Raw genomic sequence first — 25,690 nt, 5'->3', positions numbered from 1 at the left:
CGGCTTTGAGTTTCCCCTCTTATCAATTACTAACTATGTGCCCTTAGTCAAATTACTTAAACCCTCTGGGCCTCAGACTCCTTCTCTGGAAAACAGATATTAAAATCTTCCTTACAAGGTTGTTAAACAATGATTAAAAGACAATTGCCATAGTTCTAGTGCTCAACAAATGACAGCTATTTTAACTGTTGTTATTAACTCATAATGTTTGTGTTGACCTGTCTATAACAGATCACAGGAAAATGACTCAATTATTGCATGGCTGGGGGGTGGGGAGTGGGGGGAGCCTCGAGTACCACAGTGTAGGACGGCAGCAACTTTCACCTTGTCTGGATTTGTAACAGGGTTAAGAAGTTTGATGTACTTTACTATTGTCAGTCCCATTAAAATTGATCTATTATTATCAAAGCCATAGTCCATATTATTATTTAGTCCTTCCAAAGTATCAAACAGAACTGAAAGATGGGGGAAAAAAATCAAAATAATTTATGGATTAAATTCAGAGGTTAGACGTAATGACAGTAGATTAGAAAGTCAGGGGAGGCTTTCTTTTGTGGGGGGTGGAGCTAGGAGGACCAGAGTTGGAACTTGAACAAAGAATAAGCTGTGAAGAATCAGAACGCAAGGGTATTCTGAGTAACAACAAACAGTATAAGCAGATGTGTTTGGGAACCCCTAAATGAATGGGGAGAAGATTCACATTAGGTTTGTGATTGGTGATAAGGCTGGAAGAAGTAATTAGGGACAAACTTAAGAGCTTCTGTCGCATTTAAATTCCATGTGAATGGGTAAATGTTGTGTTAGGGAGTGGGTAGTTATATAAGTTCTTAAACAAGAGTAAGAATAAAGAAAGCTAGACCAATCAAAATGTAAATGACTATGGGAGAAGGCCAATTAGCAGCTGTGGAAGTAACCTGAGTCTATGTTATAATCTGGGTATGGTCTATTGTGGTAGCTGTGAGAATAAAAAGATCACTTAGAGGGAAAAAAAAAAACACATTGAAGAAGAAATGCCAACACTCATTTTTAGTTCATTGGCTATATATTGAGCAAACCAGAAGTAATCAGAGTGTAATATGAAAGAAAGATTTCAAGTCTGAGGGTTAAAAACAAGCAATGAGAAAGGTGGACCCAGTCTTGGTTTTGAACCCATTGATTTCAGTCGGGTCAAGTACCCGAGTAGAAATTGGGAAACAGGTTAAAGATGGAGACACAAACTTCCTAAAATCCTACATCTTCTCTGTTATTAAATCAAAACTTCCAATTATGTCCAAGTATTACAGGATTATAACTATAATCTTGCCCGTAGGTTCCTATAGCATTATTTGAAACTAGCCAAATTTTTATTCAAAATCATTGAGAAATGATCTTAAAATACATTGTCATTGCAAAAGCAGTTATTTGTATTCAAGTAAAAGTAACAAATAATGCGAGCAGTCACCTTCTTATGACAAAGAAGATGAAGCAAGAGGACCCTCACAGAAAGTTTTATCTATATTATCTTCCCTCTCTGAAGAAATGCAAGTCCCTAACTGTCTAGATGGATTTTCTGCATCATTTCACATACTTACTTTTCCCAGAAACAGTCACCAAAAAAACATGCCCCCTGATGCTTATCTTCAAGTTTTACCTGAAGCACATTTTTATAGCCAATTTTCAAATTCCTAAAATCAAATGGAAAAACGGATATGACCATAAATGGAAACCCTAATCTGACTAATACAAGTATTTTATAAGGGTCAGTTTTAGCACATAATTTACACAAACATCCACTGGCCTTAAGTCATTATTTGAAACAGATAACCCAAATTCATATTATCTACATTTAAAAGTATTAATTCGCTTTTTATGGAGTTAATCAGTCTTTAGTGTTAACTTGCTTTTCAGCAAGTACTTTTATTTTAAATTTAAGAAATTACATGTTGATTCAGTTCTCTGACACATAAATGTTGGTGGGGTTTTAAGGTACGTTCCTCATCTGGTCCAAGATTTACTTATTTATCTCCCATTCTCAAATATTTATCCTAATAAAGGGATGGAGTGAACTGTATAATACAACAACTGAAACGACCTTTTGTATCTAGGTAAGGAGAGTATAGCTGATTAGCTTTAAGTAAAGACACTAACTTTACAACGTTTGGCTCAATCCTCTTCAGAGCCCAGCTGTCTTGGGTATCCAAGCACTTGGCCAATTGTGTAGCATGAAGGCGCCACATCACCAAAATAATTCACTAACAGAGAAACAAGGTACATCTTAATATAAAACAATATACCAGCAAGGACTCCAGACACAATCCACTTATGTTTTTACAACATAATTTAATTTGACTGACTTCATTTGAAGGTCTGTTCCTCTTCAGATCACAGTGAAGTAACCTAACTCATAAGCTGTGTCACTCCATACAGCCACCTAGACATCAGAGATCTGTGTGAACCACACTACAAAGCTATTGAATCACGATTCCTATTCTTTTCATGATATACTTCTGACATGTTTTTAAATGCGCTTAATGTATGAGAAAACTCCCCACAAGAATTATAAAGGCACAAAAATCTATTCAATAGATATTATTCATATGAACATTTTATAAATCCTAAAAAGATTTTCCAAAGTGTTCATCTGGTTGTCTGAAGTGCAAAGCCTAACCTTGAATAACGACATGCCTTTCCAGGGAACATGGGAAGCAGTCTGGAAGCACCCTTACAAACAATAAGGTAAATATGTCCAACTGGAACTTACTGATTAAATTCACTAGTTAACATTGCTTTCAAAATGCATAATATCTAGAAACTGAATATTACTACTCTTTTATTAGGTTTGCTTTTCTAATGAGCCTGGCCAACACTGCCCTAAAATGTCAACCAAGAATACAGAAGTGTAAATGAGGGCGAAAAAACACAGGTACTTTACTTTAGGTCACCTATCCTAGACTATTTCTTTTGATAATTCTTTTGTGAAGCAAAAAGTATGGATTTCAAGGGCTCCTTTAAACGATCTTTTACAGAAATAAATGGTTGTAGGTAATATTATGAGGCTTTCCTTACAAAAGAGCACCAACTTTGAGCTGTGAAATATGAGAAAGTGTTCAACATCCGCCAGTAAAACATCTCCTGCCTCCTTTCCAAGTATACAGAACGCAAACTTATTTTATACTATACGTTAATGCAGGGCAGGAAACAAACATATTTAAAGCACACACCATGAAAAGAAAGTTCTATAATGAACTATCACCACATGCAAAAAGGGTTCTGTATAACAAAGCTATTTCCATGTCCCCAGGGGTTGACCCAGAAAAAAAGAGTGCTTTGACCTGGTTATAACAACTCTCTCTCTTGGTAACCTATCCTGGTCTTCAACAAATTATCACTCTCAAAGTTTTTCCTTCTATCAAATCTAAATCCTCAGTGTTAGAAGTTCAAGTTCATTTCCTTCTTTCAAGGAGCTATTTATTGAAGATGGGTAAAGAAGTAAAAATTAATGTTGGTAATCAAGAGAAATGACAATACAAAACCAGGTTTATTATGAGATTTTTGAAATAGCTCTAGTATGAAAGGCTTAAAACCAGCAAGTTGTATCTGGATAAGAAACTTCTATTCCTTATCTAAACAGCAAGCCAATTTCAATTTAAAACTGAAACAAAGCATTCTCACTATTTGGAGCCTCTGGTAATGAAGGAAATATTTAGTACTTAGATCTGAGGTACGAAAATGTCATGAAAATTTGTATTTCTACTGTCCTTCTAGAAAAGCTCACCCGCCTGAAAAACATGCAAAGCAGACAGACATCATATAAATTCCCAGAAGATCTGCCTATTTATTGGAATCATGAATCAAGCCCAATCTCACTGTATTTGGTTTGTCTAAACTTTGTTGTGACCTCGTCAATGAGTTATAAGAATCTCCCGAGATGCAGTAGGCTAGAGCTCCTTCCATTAAAACCTCTAAACCAAGGATTCAAAGCTCAAAAGAAATCCACATTTGCAAAGACTTCTCAAAGGCAATGAGAAAGGCTTGAAGATGTTGGTTATTTGTTCTTCTAACATCTCTTAAACCTCCTTCATGTAATTCTACTGCTCACTTTTAACACTGCTTCCTATTTCTCCCATTTCTGGTCTTACTCACCCAATACCCTAGCAAGGGAGAATATTTTTTGATTCCTGATCTCTCCCTACCTCTTTTCTCTGTCCGACAGTAGGTTTCTAGTCAGTTTCACTGATAAGTTTTTTTTTTTTTTTTTTTGCCCTATGCGGGCCTCTCACTGTTGTGGCCTCTCCTGTTGCGGAGCACAGACTCCGGACGCGCAGGCTCAGCGGCCATGGCTCACAGGCCCAGCTGCTCCGCGGCATGTGGGATCTTCCCGGACCGGAGCACGAACCCGTGTCCCCTGCATCGGCAGGCGGACTCCCAACCACTGCACCACCAGGGAAGCCCACTGATAAGTTCTTAATAGTACCAAGCTGTGGAGTGGCAAAAATGCAGAGCGACAGTGCAAGTACACACCCTACACTCCTTAAGATACAGTTTTGTGGATTATCCTCACCTTAAGCAAATCAGCACCCCAGAATAAACACTGGTAAAGACGTGCAAAGCACCATGAGAGACTGTCATCTACAGTAGAACTTGGTCACTTTAGAAACATAGGGAACTTCTCACACACAATACATCCATGTTTATTAGTTTCTACACTTTCACAGAAATTTTACCATGTGAAGCAAGGTCAGAAAGATGTATCTATGGATAGAATTCATCCTCAAATGAAACCAGCTCCACATTCTTTTGCCGGAAGTGCAAGAATTTACAGAACAAATACAACACTGGAAAGATGCACATAAATGCACCAAATAGAAGGAGGACCCGATATTCAAGCCACATTTGAAAATTAATCCAAATTCATTGCAAAGTTATATTTATTGGTTTCTTAACATTTTTTAAAAAGTACTGTTAAGTTCATCAGTCTTAAAAAAGTAGAAGGGCTTTAGAGATGATTAGTATTATGAAAGTGACTATTAAAAACTAATACCCCAGTACATAAGCAAATTGCTTATGAAGTCTTTCCACAAAGGAATCACACACTAACTGTAAGAAACACTTAATTTTACTGATACAACTCCCTCTGAAAACAGATATGGATATTCTATATATATTGTTGGCTTTAACCTATAATGTTGTATCTTAGAAATAAAGCCTTATTTCTCAAATCAAATTTTCATAACCTTAGTAGTAGGAGCCTTACAATCATTTTGTTAGGTTTGATCATGTACTGGTGCAGGGCATGGGAGGAGATTCAATAATCAAGTACAGAGACAGTGAGCTTTTATCAACACATGTGAGTCAATGCTGAGCCTGGTGCGCTATGGCAGAGTGCAACTGAGTGTTTTCCCCACAGGCTGTGGCTGATTATCGACTCCCCCCATTAGCATGTAGGGTGCATATTGAAGGTTCAGATAGAAGGCTGAGGGACTGCTATCCCAAGGCCAGGGCTGAAAGACAGCCTATCACTTCGCGTAACTGCAGTCCATGTGTGACAAACCTGACCTACATTTGTCCCTTTCTTTCTCACAAGACCTTGTCACTGTTTTAAGAAGCTATTTTCTAAAATGCATAAAAGAAATGACTTTTAAAATTGCTTAGGAAATGTGCGTTCCTAAGATATCATTTATAACAATCTTACAAAGAATATAGTTTATCCAGGAGATAATCATGAAAACCTAGCCTAAAACAAGTTCAGAGACAGCAAAGAATGCTTTAAGATGTTATCCTTTATAGTATCTTCCTATAGATTGTCATTTATACAGTATATAGTCTTAAAAGTACTCAATGAAAATTTTAATCAGTACATAATTAAATTTAATAAAAAGAAGTTTTTAAACATAAAAAACATATTAATTAGGAATGTGTAATTAAGCATTTTTCATTAGTTATAAAAGGTAGCTTTCATGGCTTCACAAGAAGCCACATCCTAGTAGTTTTGCTGACTTCTCAATGGATACATAGTAATCACTACTAAGAATAGGGCATAATTAAAAACAGTGACGGGAGGGAAGGAGTAAAGGAGGCAATAACAACTTGGTGCAAATGCTGAAAAGCGGCCCCCAGAAATGGCTGCAGACTGTGCTTCACAGAGCTGCCAATGTGCTGGGGCTCCTCACCACAAGTACCTACCACGCCGCTGCAGGTCATACTCTTTTTTTGTTTCTTCATTCCCTAGAATTTTCCATGCCTGATCAACTTCGATGAACTTCTGTATACATTCCTCCACTGTTCCTGCTGGTACATCTGCACTTTGTTTATCTGGATGATACTGCCAATCAAAAACAAGGGGGGGTGGGGTGATGAGTAGAGAGGGTGGGGGGATAGGTTAAGAAAAAAAACTCTAAATCTGAGATTTCGTTAAGAGAGAAGGTAATGAGAAGATGAAAACTAAGATGCCAAGCAACGAAACAACAGTGTTGGGCACCGGAGACAACTGCCAGGTTAATTAGAGCACTGGAGTAGCTATAAATCCACCCGTGACATGATCTGCCACAATGTGCAAAAACAGCATTTTCTGGATAATTTGCTGATGGAATCACTGGTCTCATGGACAATTTACCCAGAGAGGATGACTAACACAAACAGAAATAGGTACATGCAGACGAGCAGGACCTGATAGAGGAAGAGTACAAACTCTGTACAGAGTATGAAGCTCTCCTTATACAATATGCTTGGCTGTAGATATCATAACAATGGACTACTACTAGCTTTTCTTTTGAAATTACACAATTATTACTTTAAATTGAAACACTTCTCATCTTCTGGCTCAGCCCTGAAGATTTTAAAGTTATAAATCCCCAAACACAAATTTGTATTGAAAAATGGTTATTTCAGGGCAGATTTGTAAGAAACAATTTTAAAGAACTCAACAAAACATTTGAATACAAATTAATTGGTTAGTAAATCTTTCTTACATTTGTTTTCATGCTGAACTTTCTCCACACTGCTGGTGATCCTCACTAGCAGAGCAAAGGCTATTGTGATATTTGGTTGCCCAGAAGAACTAATGAACATCATGTATGCTGGGAGAAAGATTACAGGGCAAACAAAGAGAATCAGGCTTCCATTTTCCCTCTGGGAAACTATTTCTTTTCTTCTCCTCCTATGCCCAAATCTATCAGCTATTAATATTTAAGCTAATTAATATAATGACTGAAGCAAAGGAAACTTAGGCTTTATTGTTTCATCTTTTTTAGGTCATGATTTATCAAATGATGCTCATGAAAGTTATTCCCAGACTGAGGTTTAAGCAATCCTTAAAGCTAGGATATTACGTAATGTACCAAAGCCAAAATAGAGTAGGCTACATTAAGTTCTCTACCTAACCCATCTTCTAACACTATGTGAAGAAGTTCTGTATAACAAGTTTGGTATGAATCAATGTTATTTCATGCAACATGCTCAAATACACCACTAGTATACATTTAAGATGTATCAATACTTACATGTGAAAACGCAATCTCAGTATGCCGCTAACATTGAGTAAGGCCCTATGAAACCATTCTAATCTAGCAGCTGTATCACGTAAGTACAGACTAGAAGATAGGTAATTTCGAATAGGCCACTACAGAAACCAGTAGTGGTTGGTACAACGAACAGAACACAATGGACTAATCATACACCAACCAGACCAAGAAAGCCCTACAAAACCAAGAATTAGTTCCTGGCTGCCCCAAACTAAAAGCTATCACTAAATTTTGAGTCATATATCAGTTCTATGGTAGTCAAAGCACAATTCAATCATTTTCCCTAATTTGGTATTTTCCTATTATTTTAAATAAGTAATTCACCATCTGAGGCTTTTAGATCTATTCTGTTGTGCTAATAGAATGCAATAAATTTTATGCTGTGATATAGGTTTTAATTAAAAAATGAAAGTTATAGCAAGAAAATAAGTATGTCATTTGGGGTACCAAAATCCTCAGTCCAATCTGCTTTGACAGAAAGTTCCAGAACAAAATGAAGGTCTAAAAAAGATAATATTCTGTGGTGGGCTGATAATAGCCCCCCAAAATATCAGGTCCTAATCCCTAGTTCCTGTAAATGTTACCTCATTTGGAAAAGGGGTCTTTGCAGATGTGAATTAAGTTAAAGATTGGGAAGATTATCCTGAACTGTGCAGGTGGGTCCTAAATATAATCAAAGAATTTTTATAAGAAAGAGGCAGATGTGACACACAGAGGGGAAGGTGATGTGAAGACTGTGCAGAGAGATTTTAAATATTGGCCTTAAAGACTGGAGTGATGAGACCATAAGCCAAGGAATGCTGGCAGCCACCAGATGCTAAAAGAGACAAGGAATGGACTCTCCCCCTAGAGCCTCTAGAGGAATGGTGGCCCAGCCAATACTTTGATTTTGGCCCAGTTATACTGATTTTGGACTTCTAGCCTCCAGAATTGTGAAAGAATAAATTTCTGTTGTTTTAAGCCACCAAGTTTGTGGTAATTTATTCCAGCAGCCACAAGAAATTATACACAATCTAAATACATCTACAGTTTAAAACTAGAATATAACAGACACAACTTCTAAAGATATTTCAATTAAAGGTCTATTAATAAAATGGTGTCATTATTATGTACATTTATATATATTTGGCCAAGTTGGGTCTTCATTGCTGCACACAGGCTTTCTCTAGTTGCAGTGAGCGGGGGATACTCTTCGTTGCGATGCGCAGGCTTCTCACTGTGGTGGCTTCTCTTGTTGTGGAGCACGGGCTCTAGGCGTGCGCGCTTCAGTAGTTGTGGCACAAGGGCTCAGTAGTTGTGGCTCACGGGCTCTGGAGCGCAGGCTCAGTAGTTGTGGCACACGGGCTTAGTTGCTCCACGGCATGTGGGATCTTCCCAGACAAGGGCTCCAACCCGTGACCCCTGCATGGCATATGGATTCTTAACCACTGCGCCACCAGGGAAGTCCATTATGCACATTCTTAACTTAAAATATGCAAAGATTCTTTATTGCACACAAAAATCAAGCCTCTAATACTAGGTTCCAAGACTCTCTGATCCCAATGAACGATAATTTTTCCTACTATTTCTATACTGGAGCCCTCCCATGAGAGGCAGGCTCAAGCATTCACTAGCACCACAAGGACCACAGTCATTTTCCTCTGGTTGTCAAGGCTTATTTTATTTTATTTTTTAAGGTTTTTTTTTCAGGGGGCTGTGTTGGGTCTTCATTGCTCCACGCAGGCTTTCTCTAGTTGCGGCGAGCGGGGGCTACTCTCCGTTGCAGCGCAGGCTTCTCATTGCAGTGACTTCTCTTGTTGCAGAGCACGGGCTCTAGGCGCGCAGGCTCAGTAGTTGTGGCGCATGGGCTTAGATGCTCCACGGCACGTGGGATCTTCCCGGACCAAGGCTCGAACCCGTGTCCCCTGCACTGGCAGGAGGATTCTTATCCACTGCACCACCAGCAAGTCCCATCAAGGCTTATTCTTTGCTCTTCTTCACTTTGAATCCCACTAGCCAAACTTTCGCACTGTTGAGAGCCCAAAGCTATTCCTACTTCATTCACTCAATGACCAAATGAAAGACAGAAAATCTATAGCATTCTGTGTTCCAGGGTCTGACTTACTAACTGAGGAGCCAGAAACAGCCACAAAAAGATAGCATAAGCTTTCTTACTTTAGAAAAATGCCAGCTAAATCATACAAACAGCAGGGAGTTCTGAGGAAAACACTCACCAATCAAATATAGAAAATATTGATACTCTTAATTAACAGAATAGGTATATACTAAAATCAATGTTGCAAAGTTCATTTATTTTAACTTCTATTTGCTACCAGTACTAAACTGAAATGCATTTTGCTGGAATTGGAAGAACTTAAGTCACCTAGAAGCAAGGAACTCAAAATCAAGAAATCAGCAAATCTTTCAACAAACAATTGGAAAATTAAAGTTTAAGAAATTACCAATTGCAATAGCCTCAAGGTCAAAAAAATGGAAAGAAATGGAAAGAAATAATATGTTCATGATGGGAAGATCATGTCCATCTTTCCTAAACTGATACACAAATTTTATGCAATTCCTATAGAATTCCAGTGAGCCACTCTGAAGAAGTAGACAAGATGATGATAATATTTACATGGAAAAACAAAGGATCTAGAACAGGCAAAAGAATCTTCAAAAAGTACATAGTTGAAGGACTTACATGATTTCATGACTTAATATAAAGCTATGGTAATCAAGACTGTAGTACTGGCATAAATATATAAAAATAGACAGTGGAACAGAAGAGTCTAGAACTAGAACATATGTATACAGTCACTTGATTTTCAACAAAGGTGCCAAGGCAGTTCAACTGGGAAAGGACAATCTAGAACAAATGATGTTGAAACAACTGGATGTCCATGTGGAAAAAAATTAACCTCAATCCCAACATACACAAAAATCAATTCAAGATGAATCATAGATATAAATGTAAAACACAGAACCACAAAGCTTCTAGAAGGGAACACAAGAGAATATCTTTGTCCCTTGGCAGGGACTGCTTTGACAAAAAGCACAAACTATAGGGCTTCCCTGGTGGCGCAGTGGTTGAGAGTCCGCCTGCCGATGCAGGGAACACGGGTTCGTGCCCCGGTCTGGGAAGATCCCACATGCCGCGGAGCGGCTGGGCCCGTGAGCCATGGCCGCTGAGCCTGCGCGTCCAGAGCCTGTGCTCCGCAACGGGAGAGGCCACAACAGTGAGAGGCCCGCGTACCGCAGAAAAAAAAAAAAAAAAAAAACAAACAAAAAAAAAAGCACAAACTATAATGAAACAAAATGGATAAACTGAACTTCATCAAATTTTAAAATTTTCTGCTCATCAAAGATACCATTAAGAGAGTAAACAGACAAGCCACAGTCTGGGAAAAAAAATACTGGCTAAATAATTATCTAACAGAGGACTGATATCCAGAATAAACAAACAAACAAACAAACAAAAATCCTATAAATCGATGGTAAAAAGACATACTAATTAAAAATCAGGGGGAAAAACTTGAACAGACGTTTTTCAAAAGAAGACATGAATAGACAATTACACACGAATGTACATTCAAACCTTTTCATTAATTATCAGGGAAATGTAAATTAAATCATGAGATACTTTTAAACACCTAATAGAATAGCTCAAATAAAAAAGACTGATGACACCAAATGCTGATGAGAATATGGAATAACTGGAACACATATAACAGCAACACATATGTTGCTGGCAGGAAACAATTTGGCAATTTGTTATAAACAAACACACATATCTACTCTGTGGTCAAGCAATTCCACTTCTGGATAGTTACCTAAGAGAAATAAAACATAAAAATGTATGTCCACAAAGAGACTTATCAAAGAATGTACTAACACTCTTATTCATAACAACCACAACCTGGAACCATAAATGTCTATCAACAGGAGAATGGATAAACTATAGTATATCCATAGGGGAATACTATTCAACAACATAAAAGAAAAAAACTATGATACACTCAATAATAACACAGATGAATATCTAAAACATTATGTTGGGACTTCCCTGGCGGTCCAGTGGTTAAGACTTCACGTTTCCACTGTAGGGGGCATGGGTTCAATCCCTTGTTGGGGAACTAATATCTCACATGCCCTGGTGTGGCCTAAATAAATTAATTAATTAAATATTACATTGAGCAAAAGAAGCAAGAACAAAGGGTACATAGTATATGATTACATTGATATGAAATCCAAATTCAGGCAAAATTAAATCTATACAGTTGGCCCTCCATATCTCTGGATATGCCATTCTATATAAAGGACTTGAACATCCTTGGTTTTTGGTATCCTCAGGATGTCCTGAACCAATCCCCCAAGAATACCTAGGGATGACTATAGTGATAAAAGTTAAACGTTGGTTTCCAGGTTGGAACAGGGTATAGGGGATATAAGTTAACTAGAAAGGGACATAAGAGAATTTTCTGGAAAAACAGAAATGTTCTATATCTTGTTTGGGGTGGTAGCAACAAATGTATCAAATTTCACCAAACTGAACACTTAAGATCCATGCATTTTTCAGTGTATGTTGACCATATCTCATAGAAAAATACCTTCAAATATGTCTAAATGTTTTAAAAGGAATTTAATGAATCTTTCTAAGCCACAAAGGAAAATGAGAAATTTCTTTCAATATTAAACAGAGAAAAGTAAAATAAAAACATAGAACACTAATGAAAAGACAGATACGAATTAGTGAAAAGTTTGAATTACAGCCTAGTTTATGGAAATATAGTTTTACTTACTTTCAAGTACATATGCCAACCTCCAAAAACTTTAAAACATTTAAAAAAGTTTAGTGTTGCTGAGTAGAGGACTAAAGTATATTCAAAATTAAAATATGATAAATATGTCACAATACTAAAAATACCGAGAGAGTATCTCTCTGTGATTCTTTATTATAACAGGACAAAGCTGTCTATCTCCAAAGTTTTAGCAAAGTGCTATTTTACTATTCTTAATTGACTTGACACTCACAACTTTACGGTCTATGTAACTTCCTCACATGAGGAGAAAACTATTCAATTATATAGACCTATGGTTTTCAAATCCCCAAGCCACTTATTGAGGATGAGAAAAATGAACACAAACAAAAGATTAAAAAACTGTCTTGATACAAAAATAAAGGATCACTCATGACACTACAAAAGATATACAGAAAATAATTTTTTAAAAGAATTGGTATGTGCTATTTACTTACTATCTAATTGATAACTAATTTTTTAATTATGGACTCTTAATTCTGACTAGCTGAGATTTTATGGCAATGGGTTGTTCAATATGGAACATTTTATTTTGACTTTAGATTTTCTCCATAGAGTAAATCCAAGTGCTTTCAAAATTCCTAATTCTGGAGTGACTGTCACATTGTGTCAGCTCAGTGCAACTCAAAATGCGGTCATCAGATTTGCAGCATCAGCATTATCTGAGAGTTCGTTAGAAGATGGCCCCATCTCAAACCTACAGAGCGGGACCCCAGAATCTGTTTCAGCGAACTCTCCAGGCAATTATTATGCATGCTAAAGTCTGAGAAGCACACTGTTAGCCTCTTCTGCTTAAAACAAAGAATTATTTGCAAGTTAGAAAATGAGTGCTTGATAAAAATTTCCCCTTGACAGATGCATTCCTCCAAATACTAAAAAAAAAAGTGAGTGACACTCCACAACTGTTAACCTATAACACCACAAAGAAAATTACATTAAGTGTACCAAGTCAGAAATTTTTCGATATTTGATACCTTTTGTTCAGTAATCATAAATGCCAACCTCTTTATTTCATCGTTTGCACAAATGCCAACTTACTTCAGTGATGAAGAAGCTGATGAAATCTGAACAATATGCAAATGGTATTTTAACCTGTTGAATTTTTTTAAAGAGGGGTGTATAATTTGTATGAGTCTTCAGTTACTGAAGACTGCAATGGTGTCCACTGATAGGTTTAACACAAGTGCCAAGTGTTTTTCTATTAGAAAACACAGAGACAAGTGTTTTTCTACTAGAAGGGGAAAGAAAATTGAAGTATGTGTAAATTGTGAAAAGAGTATATAATACAATACATTGTGAAAATTCTAGCAACTTCTAAAAGTTTTTAGTGAAAATTAATATATTCATTATATTACCAAATGAATCATACTTCCAAATAACCTTTTCTATTCACTAAGCAACGTAAAGTTGAAATGAAATGGTATTTCTTTACAGTGAATGCGTAAGACAGTTTTATGGTAAATTAACCACTACACAATAAGGTAATATTGGACCTAAACAGAGGTCGATCTGCTTAAATGCCTTTCTTACATTCCTTTTTAAGAGGAAATATTGCTTTATTTTACCAATAGCTTGCTACTTAAACATTAAATCAAACAAAAAGTTAAGGAGGTCATATATTAAGCCTTTACTACACATTTGTGATTATACTGTTTGATTAAAAAAATACTGACTGCAAAAAAAAAATAACAACTATTAAAAGGACTTCGGGCAAATTTGATTAAACAAAAACTCCCACAGCATCATGCTGATATTATTTGATCTACCAAGGTGGCCCCTTGCATATAGCACTTTGATTTTTCTCTATACATTAACAATGAGTTTAGTACCATTAACAGAATGCTAGCTCTCATCACTAGTTTCACACTTTCTTGAATTCCAGAACCAAATTTCAAATATCTTCTAAGAGCTATCTTATTAGCACTACAAGTTCAACACATCTAAAACCCAATTTATCATCCAGACTCTAAAATTAGTTCCTTCTCCTGCTGAATTCCTTGTCTGTTAAGATCACCACCGAGCTTAATAAATGCTGAATGAATGCATGAAAGAAAAATACATTTCCTAATAATCCAAGCTACAATATCAAGGTAACCTCCCTTTTTCTCATCCCATTAAGCACCAAATTTTGTAGATTCTACCTACATAATGTTCTTTCTATTCCTAATGACAAACCTAGTTCAAACCAACAGTAGCTCCTACCTAGTCTCCAGCATTCATCTTCTAACAGCTCTCCAGTGCATCTACCTGCTTCCAAATTCACTCGCCTTAACTTAAAACCCTGACCATGTTATTCTCCACCTCAAAAATTTTAATTGTCCACATATTTCATAATAAATGAGTCATATTTAATCCTTACAAGTAAAGTCCTCCAATAAAAGAACCCAACCTACCATTCAAGCTTTATCTATTACAAGTATTATAGATATGCCATCTATGTCAGTCTAGTCGTTCTACACATTCTAGACTAGACCTTCAGATATCACCCTTGAACATTCATACCTCTCTGTTTCCATGTCTTACTTACGCTGTTGTCTCCAATGGAACATCCTCCACTAGTTCAAATGTACCTCTTCCATGAGGGTGTGTTTAATATCCCTAGTCAGAGGGCATCACACTAGTTTTGTGTATGTGCAACACTGTATCTTAACCGTATCTGCATCTCTTGCCAAGCCCCAATAGGACCAATGCTGAATTTCCATAATATCACAGTAGATACACATTTCCAAACAGATTATAATGCAGAATACTACTGAGGAACTTCAAAATGCAGCAAACATATAAACACTGAATAAAAGCTTATTGTGGGTCATTTTTATTTAGACTTCCCATGCTTTTGTGAGTCCAGTCATCACTACATTTTGAGGCACTCATCACCTCTAAAGATAATAAAAACTCATTTCTTTGGACCTCAGTTGTGAAATAAAATTGAAAAGGTCAAGTTGACAGAATTATGCAATAGGCATTAGTAAATATGACCACAGTAATATGTGACAACTAAAATAGCATTCCCCAACATTTTTACTGGTGAAGAACTGCTTTTGATTTATCAAAGTATTAAATATAGGCTCCATGAAAATATTTCATGAAAATTAGATTCTTAATCTTTGATAATTTTATAAAAACCAAGGACCTTTTCCCTAAAGTGCTTATCACATCATTGTCTGATAATTTTATAAAAACCAAGGACCTTTTCCCTAAAGTGCTTATCACATCATTGTCTCTCCTCTCAAAAGAACTACAGTTCAGTCAATAAAAGTTAATTCCAAAGCAACTATACCCCAATTAAAAAAGAAAAGTTAATTCCAAATAACTCCATCTCTTTGCTCTTATTCTTTAAACACTATGACAGGTGGCCCTCACCAACACTGCTGAAGCCTTTCTCCACAACTCTACCTTTTCATCTCCTTCTCTCACATAGCACCGTCTTATGCTCGTCTCTCTTCCAATCTCCCCTCAAAACTCCTCCAAAATATGCCCCAGATCCTAAGAGGTCCTGTAGTGTAACACCCGCCGCCCCACCTGAAGTGAACTGGTAGAGTCCTGATTACCTGCTGCAGAGACCAAGGCTCATATCTGAGACCTCACTTTCCTTCCACATCTGACACAAGTGGGATGCCTGAATTTCTGCCTGTAAACCCCATTCTGCCACCACCCACCAGAAAAGAAGAATCAAGTGTGGCTGGAAGGAAAGAGGCCAAGGGCATGAGTGCTCCCCACCACTGGGCCTCTGAGGTTTCTAGAAGTTAAGGATGGAGACAACGGGGTCTCTTAGGCAACTAGTAAAGAACTAGGGTTGTAGGAGAGCAGTTTCTCTCTGCCATTTTGCAACACAACAAACTTCCATAATAGCCTTCTACAGAAGGGTCTACCTGGGAAGAAAATAGATGAGGAAACCAGGAAGGAGTACAGAATCACCTTATCTAATTCTCCTCAGGTTCAAGAAAGTCTTCCTACTACACTTCTTGGTCTTGCTTGCCATAATTGGCAATGGTTATTAACCTCTCCAACGCACTATACAACAAGGGGGAAAAAGACTGTCCTTGGATCATCAATCAGAACAGATAGTACAATTATACATATTAAACCCTAACTTTCCATCACTTTGAAAAACTAGAAATTCCTAAGTTGATATATTTAAAAAACAAAACCAAAACAAACAACGCCCCCCCACAAGGACATCTCCTTTCCCAAAATATTCTTCCCTGGTTCATTGCTATCCCCACCTCCCTCAAAGTATGTATCTTTCTATACCTGTTTTTTTTTTTAAATGCTGAATTACCTATGTTTATTGATAGCTTGTAATTAGCAGACCTCTTAAAAAGTTGTTTTAGGGCTTCCCTGGTGGCACAGTGGTTGAGAATCTGCCTGCCAATGCAGTGGACACGGGTTCGAGCCCTGGTCTGGGAAGATCCCACATGCCACGGAGCGGCTGGGCCCGTGAGCCACAACTACTGAGCCTGTGCGTCTGGAGCCTGTGCTCCCAACAGGAGAGGCCGCGATAGTGAGAGGGCCACGCACCGCGATGAAGAGTGGCCCCCGCTTGCCGCAACTAGAGAAAGCCCTTGCACAGAAACGAAGACCCAACACAGCCAAAAATAAATAAATAAATTTTTTTTTAAAAAAAGTTGTTTTATATTTGAAGAAACTGAAAGACAAAATATCAAGTAATATTATTCAAATGAATAATATGTTGAAGTATAGATTTTAAGGGTCAGACACAAGAATTTGTGTGACTAAGGTACAGCTAATCTTACAGAGTAGGACTGTATTATTATAATTAATTTAAGTGAAATTATTAGGATTCAAAGTTAATATAGCCACTCTCCTTTTCAAAAATTATTGGTTTTTCAGGTATAAACTTGTGATTTTAATTTTCTCCCATTCTACCAAACCTGGCTTTTTTTTTTTAATTTTATTGAAGTATACTTGATTTACAATGTTATGTTAGTTTCAGGTGTACAGCAAAGTGATTCACATATACACACACACACACACACACACACACATACACACACACACACACATATATATTCTTTTTCAGATTCTTCTCCATTATAGGTTATTACAAGATATGGAACATAGTTTCCTGTGCTATATAGTAGGTTTTTGTTGTTTATCTATTTTATATATAGTAGTGTGTATTTGTTAATCCCAAACTCCTAATTTATCACCCCTACCCTGTCCCCTTTGGTAACCACAAGTTTGTTTTCTATGTCTGTGAGTCTATTTCTGTTTGCAAATAACTTCATTTGTATCATTCTTTTAGATTCCACATATAAGTTATATCATATTATACTTGTCTTTCTCTGACTTATTTCACTTAGTAGGATAATCTCTAGGTCCATCCATGTTGCTTCAAATGGCATTATTTCATTCTTTTTCATGGCTGAGTAATATTCCATGTTACATGTGTATATATATCTATATATCTATATCTATATATATCTATATATATATATATACACACAACATCTTCTTTATCCATTCCTCTGTCAATGGACATTTAGGTTGTTTTCCATGTCTTGGCTACTGTGAATAGTGCTGCTATGAACATAGGGGTGCATGTATCTTTTCCAATTACAGTTTTCATCTTTTCTGGATATATGCCCAGGAGTGAAATAGCTGGTTCATATGGTTCACTTTATTTTTAGTTTTTTAAGGAACCTCCCTACTGTTCTCCATAGTGGCTGTACCAACTTACTTTCCCATCAACAGTGTAGGAGGGTTCCTTTTTCTCTACACCCTCTCCAGCATTTATTATTTGTAGACTTTTTGATGATGGCCATTCTGACCAGTGTGAGGTGATACTTCCTTGTGGGTTTTTTTTTTAAATAAATTTATTTTATTTTATTTATTTGTTTTTGGTTGTGTTGGGTCTTCGTTGCTGCACGCGGGCTTTTGTCTGGCTGCAGCAAGCAGGGGCTACTCTTTGTTGCGGTGCATGGGCTTCTCATAGCGGTGGCTTCTCTTGTTGCGGAGCATGGGCTCTAGGCACGCAGCCTTCAGTAGTTGTGGCACACAGGCTTAGTTGCTCTGTGGCATGTGAGATCTTTCCAGACCAGGGCTTGAACCTGTGTCCCCTGCCTTGGCAGGTGGATTCTTAATCACTGCACTACCAGGGAAGCCCTTCACTGTGGTCCTGATTCACATTTCTGTAATAATTAGCGATGTTGATAGAGCACCTTTTCATGTGCCTGTTGGCCATCTGGACGTCTTCTTTGGAGAAATGTCTACTTAGGTCTCCTGCCCGTGTTTTGATTGGGCTGTTTGATTTTTTGATATTGAGCTGTATGAGGTGTTTATATATTTTGGAAATTAATCCCTTGTCAGTTGCATCATTTGCAAATATTTTCTCCCATTCCATAGGTTGTCTTTTCATTTTGTTTATGGTTTTCTTTGCTGTGCAAAAGCATTTAAGTTTAATTAAGTCCCATTTGGTTATTTTGCTTTTGTTTCCATTACTCTAGAAGACAGATCCAAAAAAATATTGCTGCAATTTATGTCAGAGTGTTCTGCCTATGTTTTCCTCTAGGAGTTTTATAGTACCCAATTTTACATTAGGTGTTTAATCCATTTTGAGTTTAGTTCTGTATATGGTGTTAAAGAATGTTCTTATTTCATTCTTTTACATGTAGCTGTCCAGTTTTCCCAGCACCACTTATTGAAGAAACTGTCTTTTCTCCATTGTATATTCTTGCCTCCTTGGTCATAAATTAATTGACTGTAAATGAGTGGGTAAATGCAGAAAAAGCTTTTGATAAAATTCAGCATCCATTTTACGATGAACAAAAAACTCTTTGGAAAGTGGGCGTAGAAGTAACATACCTCAACATAATAAAGGTCACATATGACAAACCCACAGCTAACATCATACTGAAAGGTGAAAAGCTGAAAGCATTCCCTCTAAGATCAGAAACAAGACAAGGATGCCCACTCTTGCCACTTTTATTCAACGTAGTTTTGGAAGTCCTAGCCACGGCAATCAGAGAAGAAAAACAAATAAAAGAAATCCAAACTGGAAAGGAAGAAGTACAACTGTCACTGTTTGCAGATGACATTATACTATACATAGAAAATCCAAAAGATGCCACCAGAAAACTACTAGAGCTCATCAGTGAATCTGGTAAAGTTGCAGGACACAAAATTAATACACAGAAATCTGTTTCATTTCTATATACTAACAATGAACTATGAGAAAGAGAAATTTAAACAATCAAATTTACCATCACATCAAAAAGAATAAAATATCTAGGAGGGGCTTCCCTGGTGGCGCAGTGGTTGAGAGTCCGCCTGCTGATGCAGGGGACATGGGTTCGTGCCCCAGTCCAGGAGGGTCCCGCATGCTGCGGAGCGGCTGGGCCCGTGAGCCATGGCCACTGAGCCTGCGCGTCCGGAGCCTGTGCTCCGCAGTGGGAGAGGCCACAACAGAGAAAGGCCCGTACTGCAAAAAAAAAAAAAATCTAGGAATAAACCTACCTAAGGATGCAAAAGACCTGTACACTGAAAACTGTAAAACACTGATGAAAGAAACTGAAGAGGACACAAACAGATGAAAAGATATTCTTGGATTGGAAGAATCAATATTGTTAAAATGACCATACTACCCAAGGCAATCTGCAATCTACAGATTCAATGCAATCCCTAACGAATTACCAATGGCATTTTTCACAGAACTGACTTTCTAAAAAAAAAAAAACTCTATTGAGCTATAATTCATATACCAAAAGATTCACCCATTAAAAGTCTACAATTCAGTGGTTTTAGAATATTCACAGAATTGTTTGTGCAACTATATCACTAATTTCAGAACATTTTCACCACCCACTAAAGAAATCCTGCATCCATTAGCAGTCATTCGCTATTTCTCTTTCCTCCTATCCCCCAACTAATCTACTTTCTGTGTCTGTGGATTTGCTTATTCTGGACAGGTATGATAGACACACTCATGCATAGCATATATATATACACACATATTAATTAATTTTAAAACACATTTGTGATTTTTAAGTATCTATAAAAATGAACCTTCCTCAGTTACTTTGGGAATGTTGGTGAATAGCTAAGAATGTGAAAGAGTATATAAACAAAAAGAATATGCTCTTCTTGAGCTCAAAATTTAGTTCCATAACATAACAGACCTTACTAAGGCATTTATTGTGAAAAGTCCTCTGAATTTATTTATTGATATAATAGGATCCTACATATAACATAGTCCCCAGAGAAAGCCTTACTGTAAAGCTTCAGTGTGATTATGTAGCAGCCAAATTGACAGAACAGTATGAGGAAGTGTACATCTACCAGACTTGCTAATGATTGCCTCTAATCTTCAAAAGAGTTATTTTAACACCATTAATATTTTTTAAGAGACCTTTTGGTCTGATCATAGCTGCTTTAAAATCTCTGCTAAATGTCACTATAACAATGATTTCCTTTGAAACCACGTTAAGAGACTCATTCTGAGATTATTGGCAGTTCCAAGAAAATGGGGTAAAAAAGGAGGAAAAAGAAGAAGAGGAAGGAGGAGGGGAGTAGGAGGATAGGGAAAGGCAGAGGAAGGGGAAGAGAGGGGGTGGTGGAGAAAGAAGTGCCGGCGAAGGGGGAGGGAGACAGAAGAGGAGCAGAAGGAATGAGAAGAGGAAAAGCAAGCATAAGCGAGGGAAGAGACTGAAAAACACTGACGGGAAGCAAAGCCATGAAATATTTACAGGAGGTACTGATGTTTTTCAGATAAAAGAATTGAGAGGTAGACTGCAGGAACTGGATTCACAGAAATGAAGAAATGTAAGAAGTAGGATGATACGTGGCTGGGTAATTTAATTCATGGCAAAACCGTTCATTACCAAGATCAACCTCTGTAATATACTATGAAATGTGAGATTTACTAACTCTAAAATACAATCTTGAATCAAATCGTTTGCTAGCCACATGCCTTTTCTCTTGTTGGCTATATGCAAGTGTAATACAACCTCTTCCTCTTTGTACATAAGATTTTTAATCTTAAGCAATAGGTTACATTATATCCAATTTAAGTGTAAACCAGATTGCTCCCACCCCCCAAAAATCGTATCAAACAAGTTTTTGATGACGTACTCAACATGAGCTACACAGAGAATTCCAAGCTTAACACTCTGCCCCCAATATCGCCCGATGATAATTAGAAGCAGTGTGCTGGCTAACTTCATCTACCCTCTGGGGTCAGGGAAGACACGGTTTTTGTATAATTAAGGACTTAAAGAACCAATGCCAAACTTATTCTTGCTAAATAAGAGTGGTCACATACACCTACAGATCCTACAGAGCCGCTTTCCTGCAGCAACTCTGAGCCCCACTCTGTAGCCATCAAGGCCATCAGGTACTAATTAGGTAGTGTGTTCTGTCAACGCTTTCATGCTCTTCTTTTATTAATTGATCATTCTGCCACATTAACGATACTACTACACCTGCATTGAATTCCCTCAAGTACTTTACCCCTGAGATAGAAAAGAAAGCAAAGAAGATATGAGAATGTCACAGATTTACATTACCTACCTCATATTTGAATCAACACTAAGACTGTTTCCTCTAAAAGTTATCTATTTCTTTTACTTGCAGAAATGCTCCCCTAAACTTAAAATGTACAAATTTTCCTTTAATAAAATGTAACTTCCATTGATTTAACCCTTATAAACTACAATGGGAATAAAATTCCCATTTTCATAAAGAAGTGTTCAAAAATTAATGGTGGGATTAAATGCATAAAGGCTGGAGAGGTAGTGGCAATTTTTCTTAATTCTAACCACCTAATGGCGAGGGAAATTTGCCTAAAATGAAACTCCATAAACAAGAGAAGTGACCTTAGTCTGATAAAAACTGATGAGTTAAAAAAAAAAAAACAAAACTGATGAGTAAAAAAGAAAAAGAAAGCATTTAATAACTGTAGTTAAATTCAATGAATATAACATAGTATTTCTGAGATAAAGGTCTAAGTAAGCTTCTTGGGACACTGAGAAAACACATATCCTCTGAGATACTTTTTGGTTTTCCTTATTGCAAATCACTGTTATTATGAAGCAGCCATTAAAGAGTTGGTGAGGAAGCACCGTTAAGATGGTGCAGTAGTGATTCTCTAATGAATCTGCGTACAGTTCAGGTACCAAGAGAGATACACACTGACTGACATAGCTGAGTTTTGTTTTGTTTCATTTTCTGTATGACACTAGCTTAAAACAAGATTATGTTACAAAAAGTTAGGTATAAAATTACTACAATTGTGTCCTTTACACTTTGACAATATATTAAAATTATGAAGGATTGAAAAAAACAATTACAAAGGTAAAGTCAAGTACAACTCACTACTGCCACCTAATGCTTAGTAAAATATTGCCTAAAGAAGCAGTCAACACCTCATGTACCACTTTATGCAACCGTAAACTGTTGAAACATGATTTTAAAAACATCTTCATGGTTTTCTAATTCAGATAGGGAAAATATAATCCATGTTCAAGACTGGCAGCCCAAAAGTGTGTTTATCCACTCAAAAAAGGCTCATTAACCACCTTACTACAAATCAGATACCGTGCTAGCCAATGAGGATCCATGATGGACAAAAACCAGGATCCCTGCCCTTGATGGACTCAGAGTCTAGTGGGGGAGTGCAGATAGGTAAACAATTAATTATAATGGGAAGGATGAGGTGCTAAGAAAAGATGACAGCATGAAAAAGTTGTTAACTTAGAATAAATTTCGGGAGGTTTCTTAATAAAGACACTTGACTGGGTTTTGAAGGATGAATAGGAGTCGGCCTGTGGAGGAACTGTGGAAGGGTGGGAGGGGAAAGGCATTACGTGCAGAGAGAAACAGCAAATACAAGACAGGAAAGTACTAAGATGGATATTAGAGTTACGAATAGCAGAACTGTAAGCTACGGTGGGAATGAGTAAAAGAACCAGTGAGCAGGGAAAGTTATAAGATGAAGTTGAAAAGCCAGATTGAGCTTAGACCATAAAGGAACTTTTTAGTATGCTAAAAAAAACATGGACTTTTCCCTACTTAAAACTTTACTTACTTGTTTCAAAGACAAAAAAATCTAACCTGATGGTGGGATGGAAGGGGTATTGAGAATAGGTAGGCGGAACTGCAAAAAGGAAACTACTGCAGTCCTCCTGCAACACTTCTGAGGAACTATGTGAACAATGCTGAGGAGGAAGACAAGAGACAGACAAGGGGAAAGGTGGGAGCCTGGGGACATAGACTTGGAAGGCACCTGTGAAGCAGATAAAGCTACAGGAATACACAGAGAGCAGTCCTTCTCAACTTTTTGAGTTCTGAACTCCTCCATGAATCTGATAAAAAGCTGGGGGAAAGGAAATACACACACAATTTTGTGTACAATTGAGGGATTAAAACCTCTAAAAGAACCTAAGCCTTAGATTAAGACAAGAGTTGGTGATAGAGGAAGAAAGATAAAACTCTGAAGGACAGTAACATTTACATCAGATAAAGGAAAAGATGCTAGAAAAGAAAACAGAGCTGTGAGCAACAAGGTAACCGGGAAACAGGATCCAGAGAAGCCCAGGGAAGAAAGTTCTAAGGCAGATAAAAGACCTGTTACAGTAGTAAACCCACAGAATATGGTAAGTAGGGGGACATGGGCCATTTTAGTAGGCACCATTGAGAAGAAGGGCAGTAGTGAAAGAGAGGGGTGAGAAGCAAGTAGATGGTAGTCAAGGAATGTTTGGCAAGGTAGAAGAGCGGAGTGACAGAGCAGCCAAGGCCAAAGGGGAATGTTTTCAGAAGACGTTTTACTGGATGAGTGGGAAAAGCTAGTGAAAAGGGAGAATTCAAGACAGAGGAAAAAAGGGAACTGGAGCAGGCCTAACCATAAAATATGAAAAACTGAACTCTCATTCTGGGTTTGTTATTGCTAGTCATGTGACCCTAGAAAAGTTATTCAGTTGTACAAGATTTCTTCACCTGAAAAATGGAGAGAAAGCTTGCTCAACTACAAGCTACTTATGAAAGTAAGAACCTTTGTCCATCATATTACCATGAACTATATCTGCAGCATCTAGCACAGTGCCTGTAAGACCCTCAATAAATCTTTAATGAATAAATTATCTGTCCATACACCTCACAGTGTTTTGCTAAACTCAAATGACATAATGTGAGTGAACATATTCTGAATACAATTTAAATTTTTTTAAATGAGGGTGGCACGAGAGGAAGGTCATTGTAAGACCTCCAACGTAAATTAATAAATGCAAGCGATGTTCATTATTCAAGGATTCTATATTTGCAAATTCACCTACTTGCTAAAATTTACTTGTAACCCCCAAAACAACGCTTATAATGCTCTCACAGTCATTCACAGAGATGCACAGAGTGGTAAAAATTTTGAATCATCTAACATGCACGTTCCCAGCTGAGGTCAAACAAGGATTTCATGTTTCAGCTCTCATACTGCATGTAAATAAGTGACCTTTTTACAGATTATTTAGTGCCACATTTTTCACACTTTGTTTTTCGTTGTCATTTTTTACTGTTTAAAATGATCCTCAAGCATAGAGCATTAAGTGCTGTCTAGTGTTCCTATGTACCAGAAACCTATGATGTGCCTTACGGGGGGGAAATACATATTTTAGATAAGCTGCTTCTTTCAGGCATGAGTTACAGTGCTGTTGGCCCTGAGTTCAACATTAATGAATCAACAACGTATATTAAAGTGTCTTTAAGCAGAAGCATACATAAAACAAGGTTATGTACTGATCACTTGCTGAAAATATGGTGACCAGAGGCTCACAGGAACCTAACCCTGTATTTCCCCTATGAGCAGTGTTTCAGTGTTTGCTAATTCTGTGTTTGTGGCAACTTTAAAGAACATAACCACAGTAAATAAGAAGAACTGACTGTATAATAATATATATATTACAATTAATTTACACCCATCACTTTTGAGAGCTCTCTCTCCTCTCCTTCTCTCCTGCCACACCCCAGGAAATCCTTAGCTAAGAATATCAGCCATGAGGATTCTACGCCCTTCCTCCAACCATAGCCATGCCTTACCCCCCTCCTTCTAGGGTCTCAGGACACAGGAATTCACTGCACAAACAGCCTCAAGTCATAGGAGCATAGACCACAGTAAGGACCCTGGGCGGGTGTGGGAAGAGAAGGAGGCAGGACAGTGGTGGCTTCCTCTGCCCTGCTGCATTAAGGCACGGAACTCCAAGCACTCTACATGCAAACCTGGCTTTCCAGGTCAATATGAAGGGATATTTGTCATGAAAATATATTTTTCAAGATAAAAGAACTTATTTAATATTATGTTAGCTTGACTTATAGCTTTTAAATATTTAAGCCTCTGTCACATAGACCCCCATTTCTAACCTTTTTCTAAGCCTAAGTAAATATTAATAT

At 37.3% G+C, this 25,690-nt stretch overlaps 1 protein-coding gene across 2 annotated transcripts in view; it reads right to left on the bottom strand.

Annotated features, from left to right (window-relative positions):
- DNAJC24 (DnaJ heat shock protein family (Hsp40) member C24) overlaps window positions 1-25,690 on the bottom strand; it is a gene marked incomplete at its 3' end in the record, with an annotated part of 61,464 nt that overhangs the window by 9,405 nt on the left and 26,369 nt on the right. For both annotated transcript variants that reach the window (XM_082844014.1, XM_082844015.1), the window contains exon 3: window positions 6,163-6,301. In XM_082844014.1, coding sequence (XP_082700140.1) covers window positions 6,163-6,301 — 139 coding nt within the window. The remainder of the gene's footprint in view (window positions 1-6,162; window positions 6,302-25,690) is intronic.

Source organism: Leucopleurus acutus, assembly GCF_964270905.1.
Source record: "Leucopleurus acutus genome assembly, chromosome: 8".
In the NCBI taxonomy this organism is placed as follows: Eukaryota; Metazoa; Chordata; class Mammalia; order Artiodactyla; family Delphinidae; genus Leucopleurus; species Leucopleurus acutus.
This window is presented reverse-complemented; position numbering and strand designations above follow the sequence as displayed.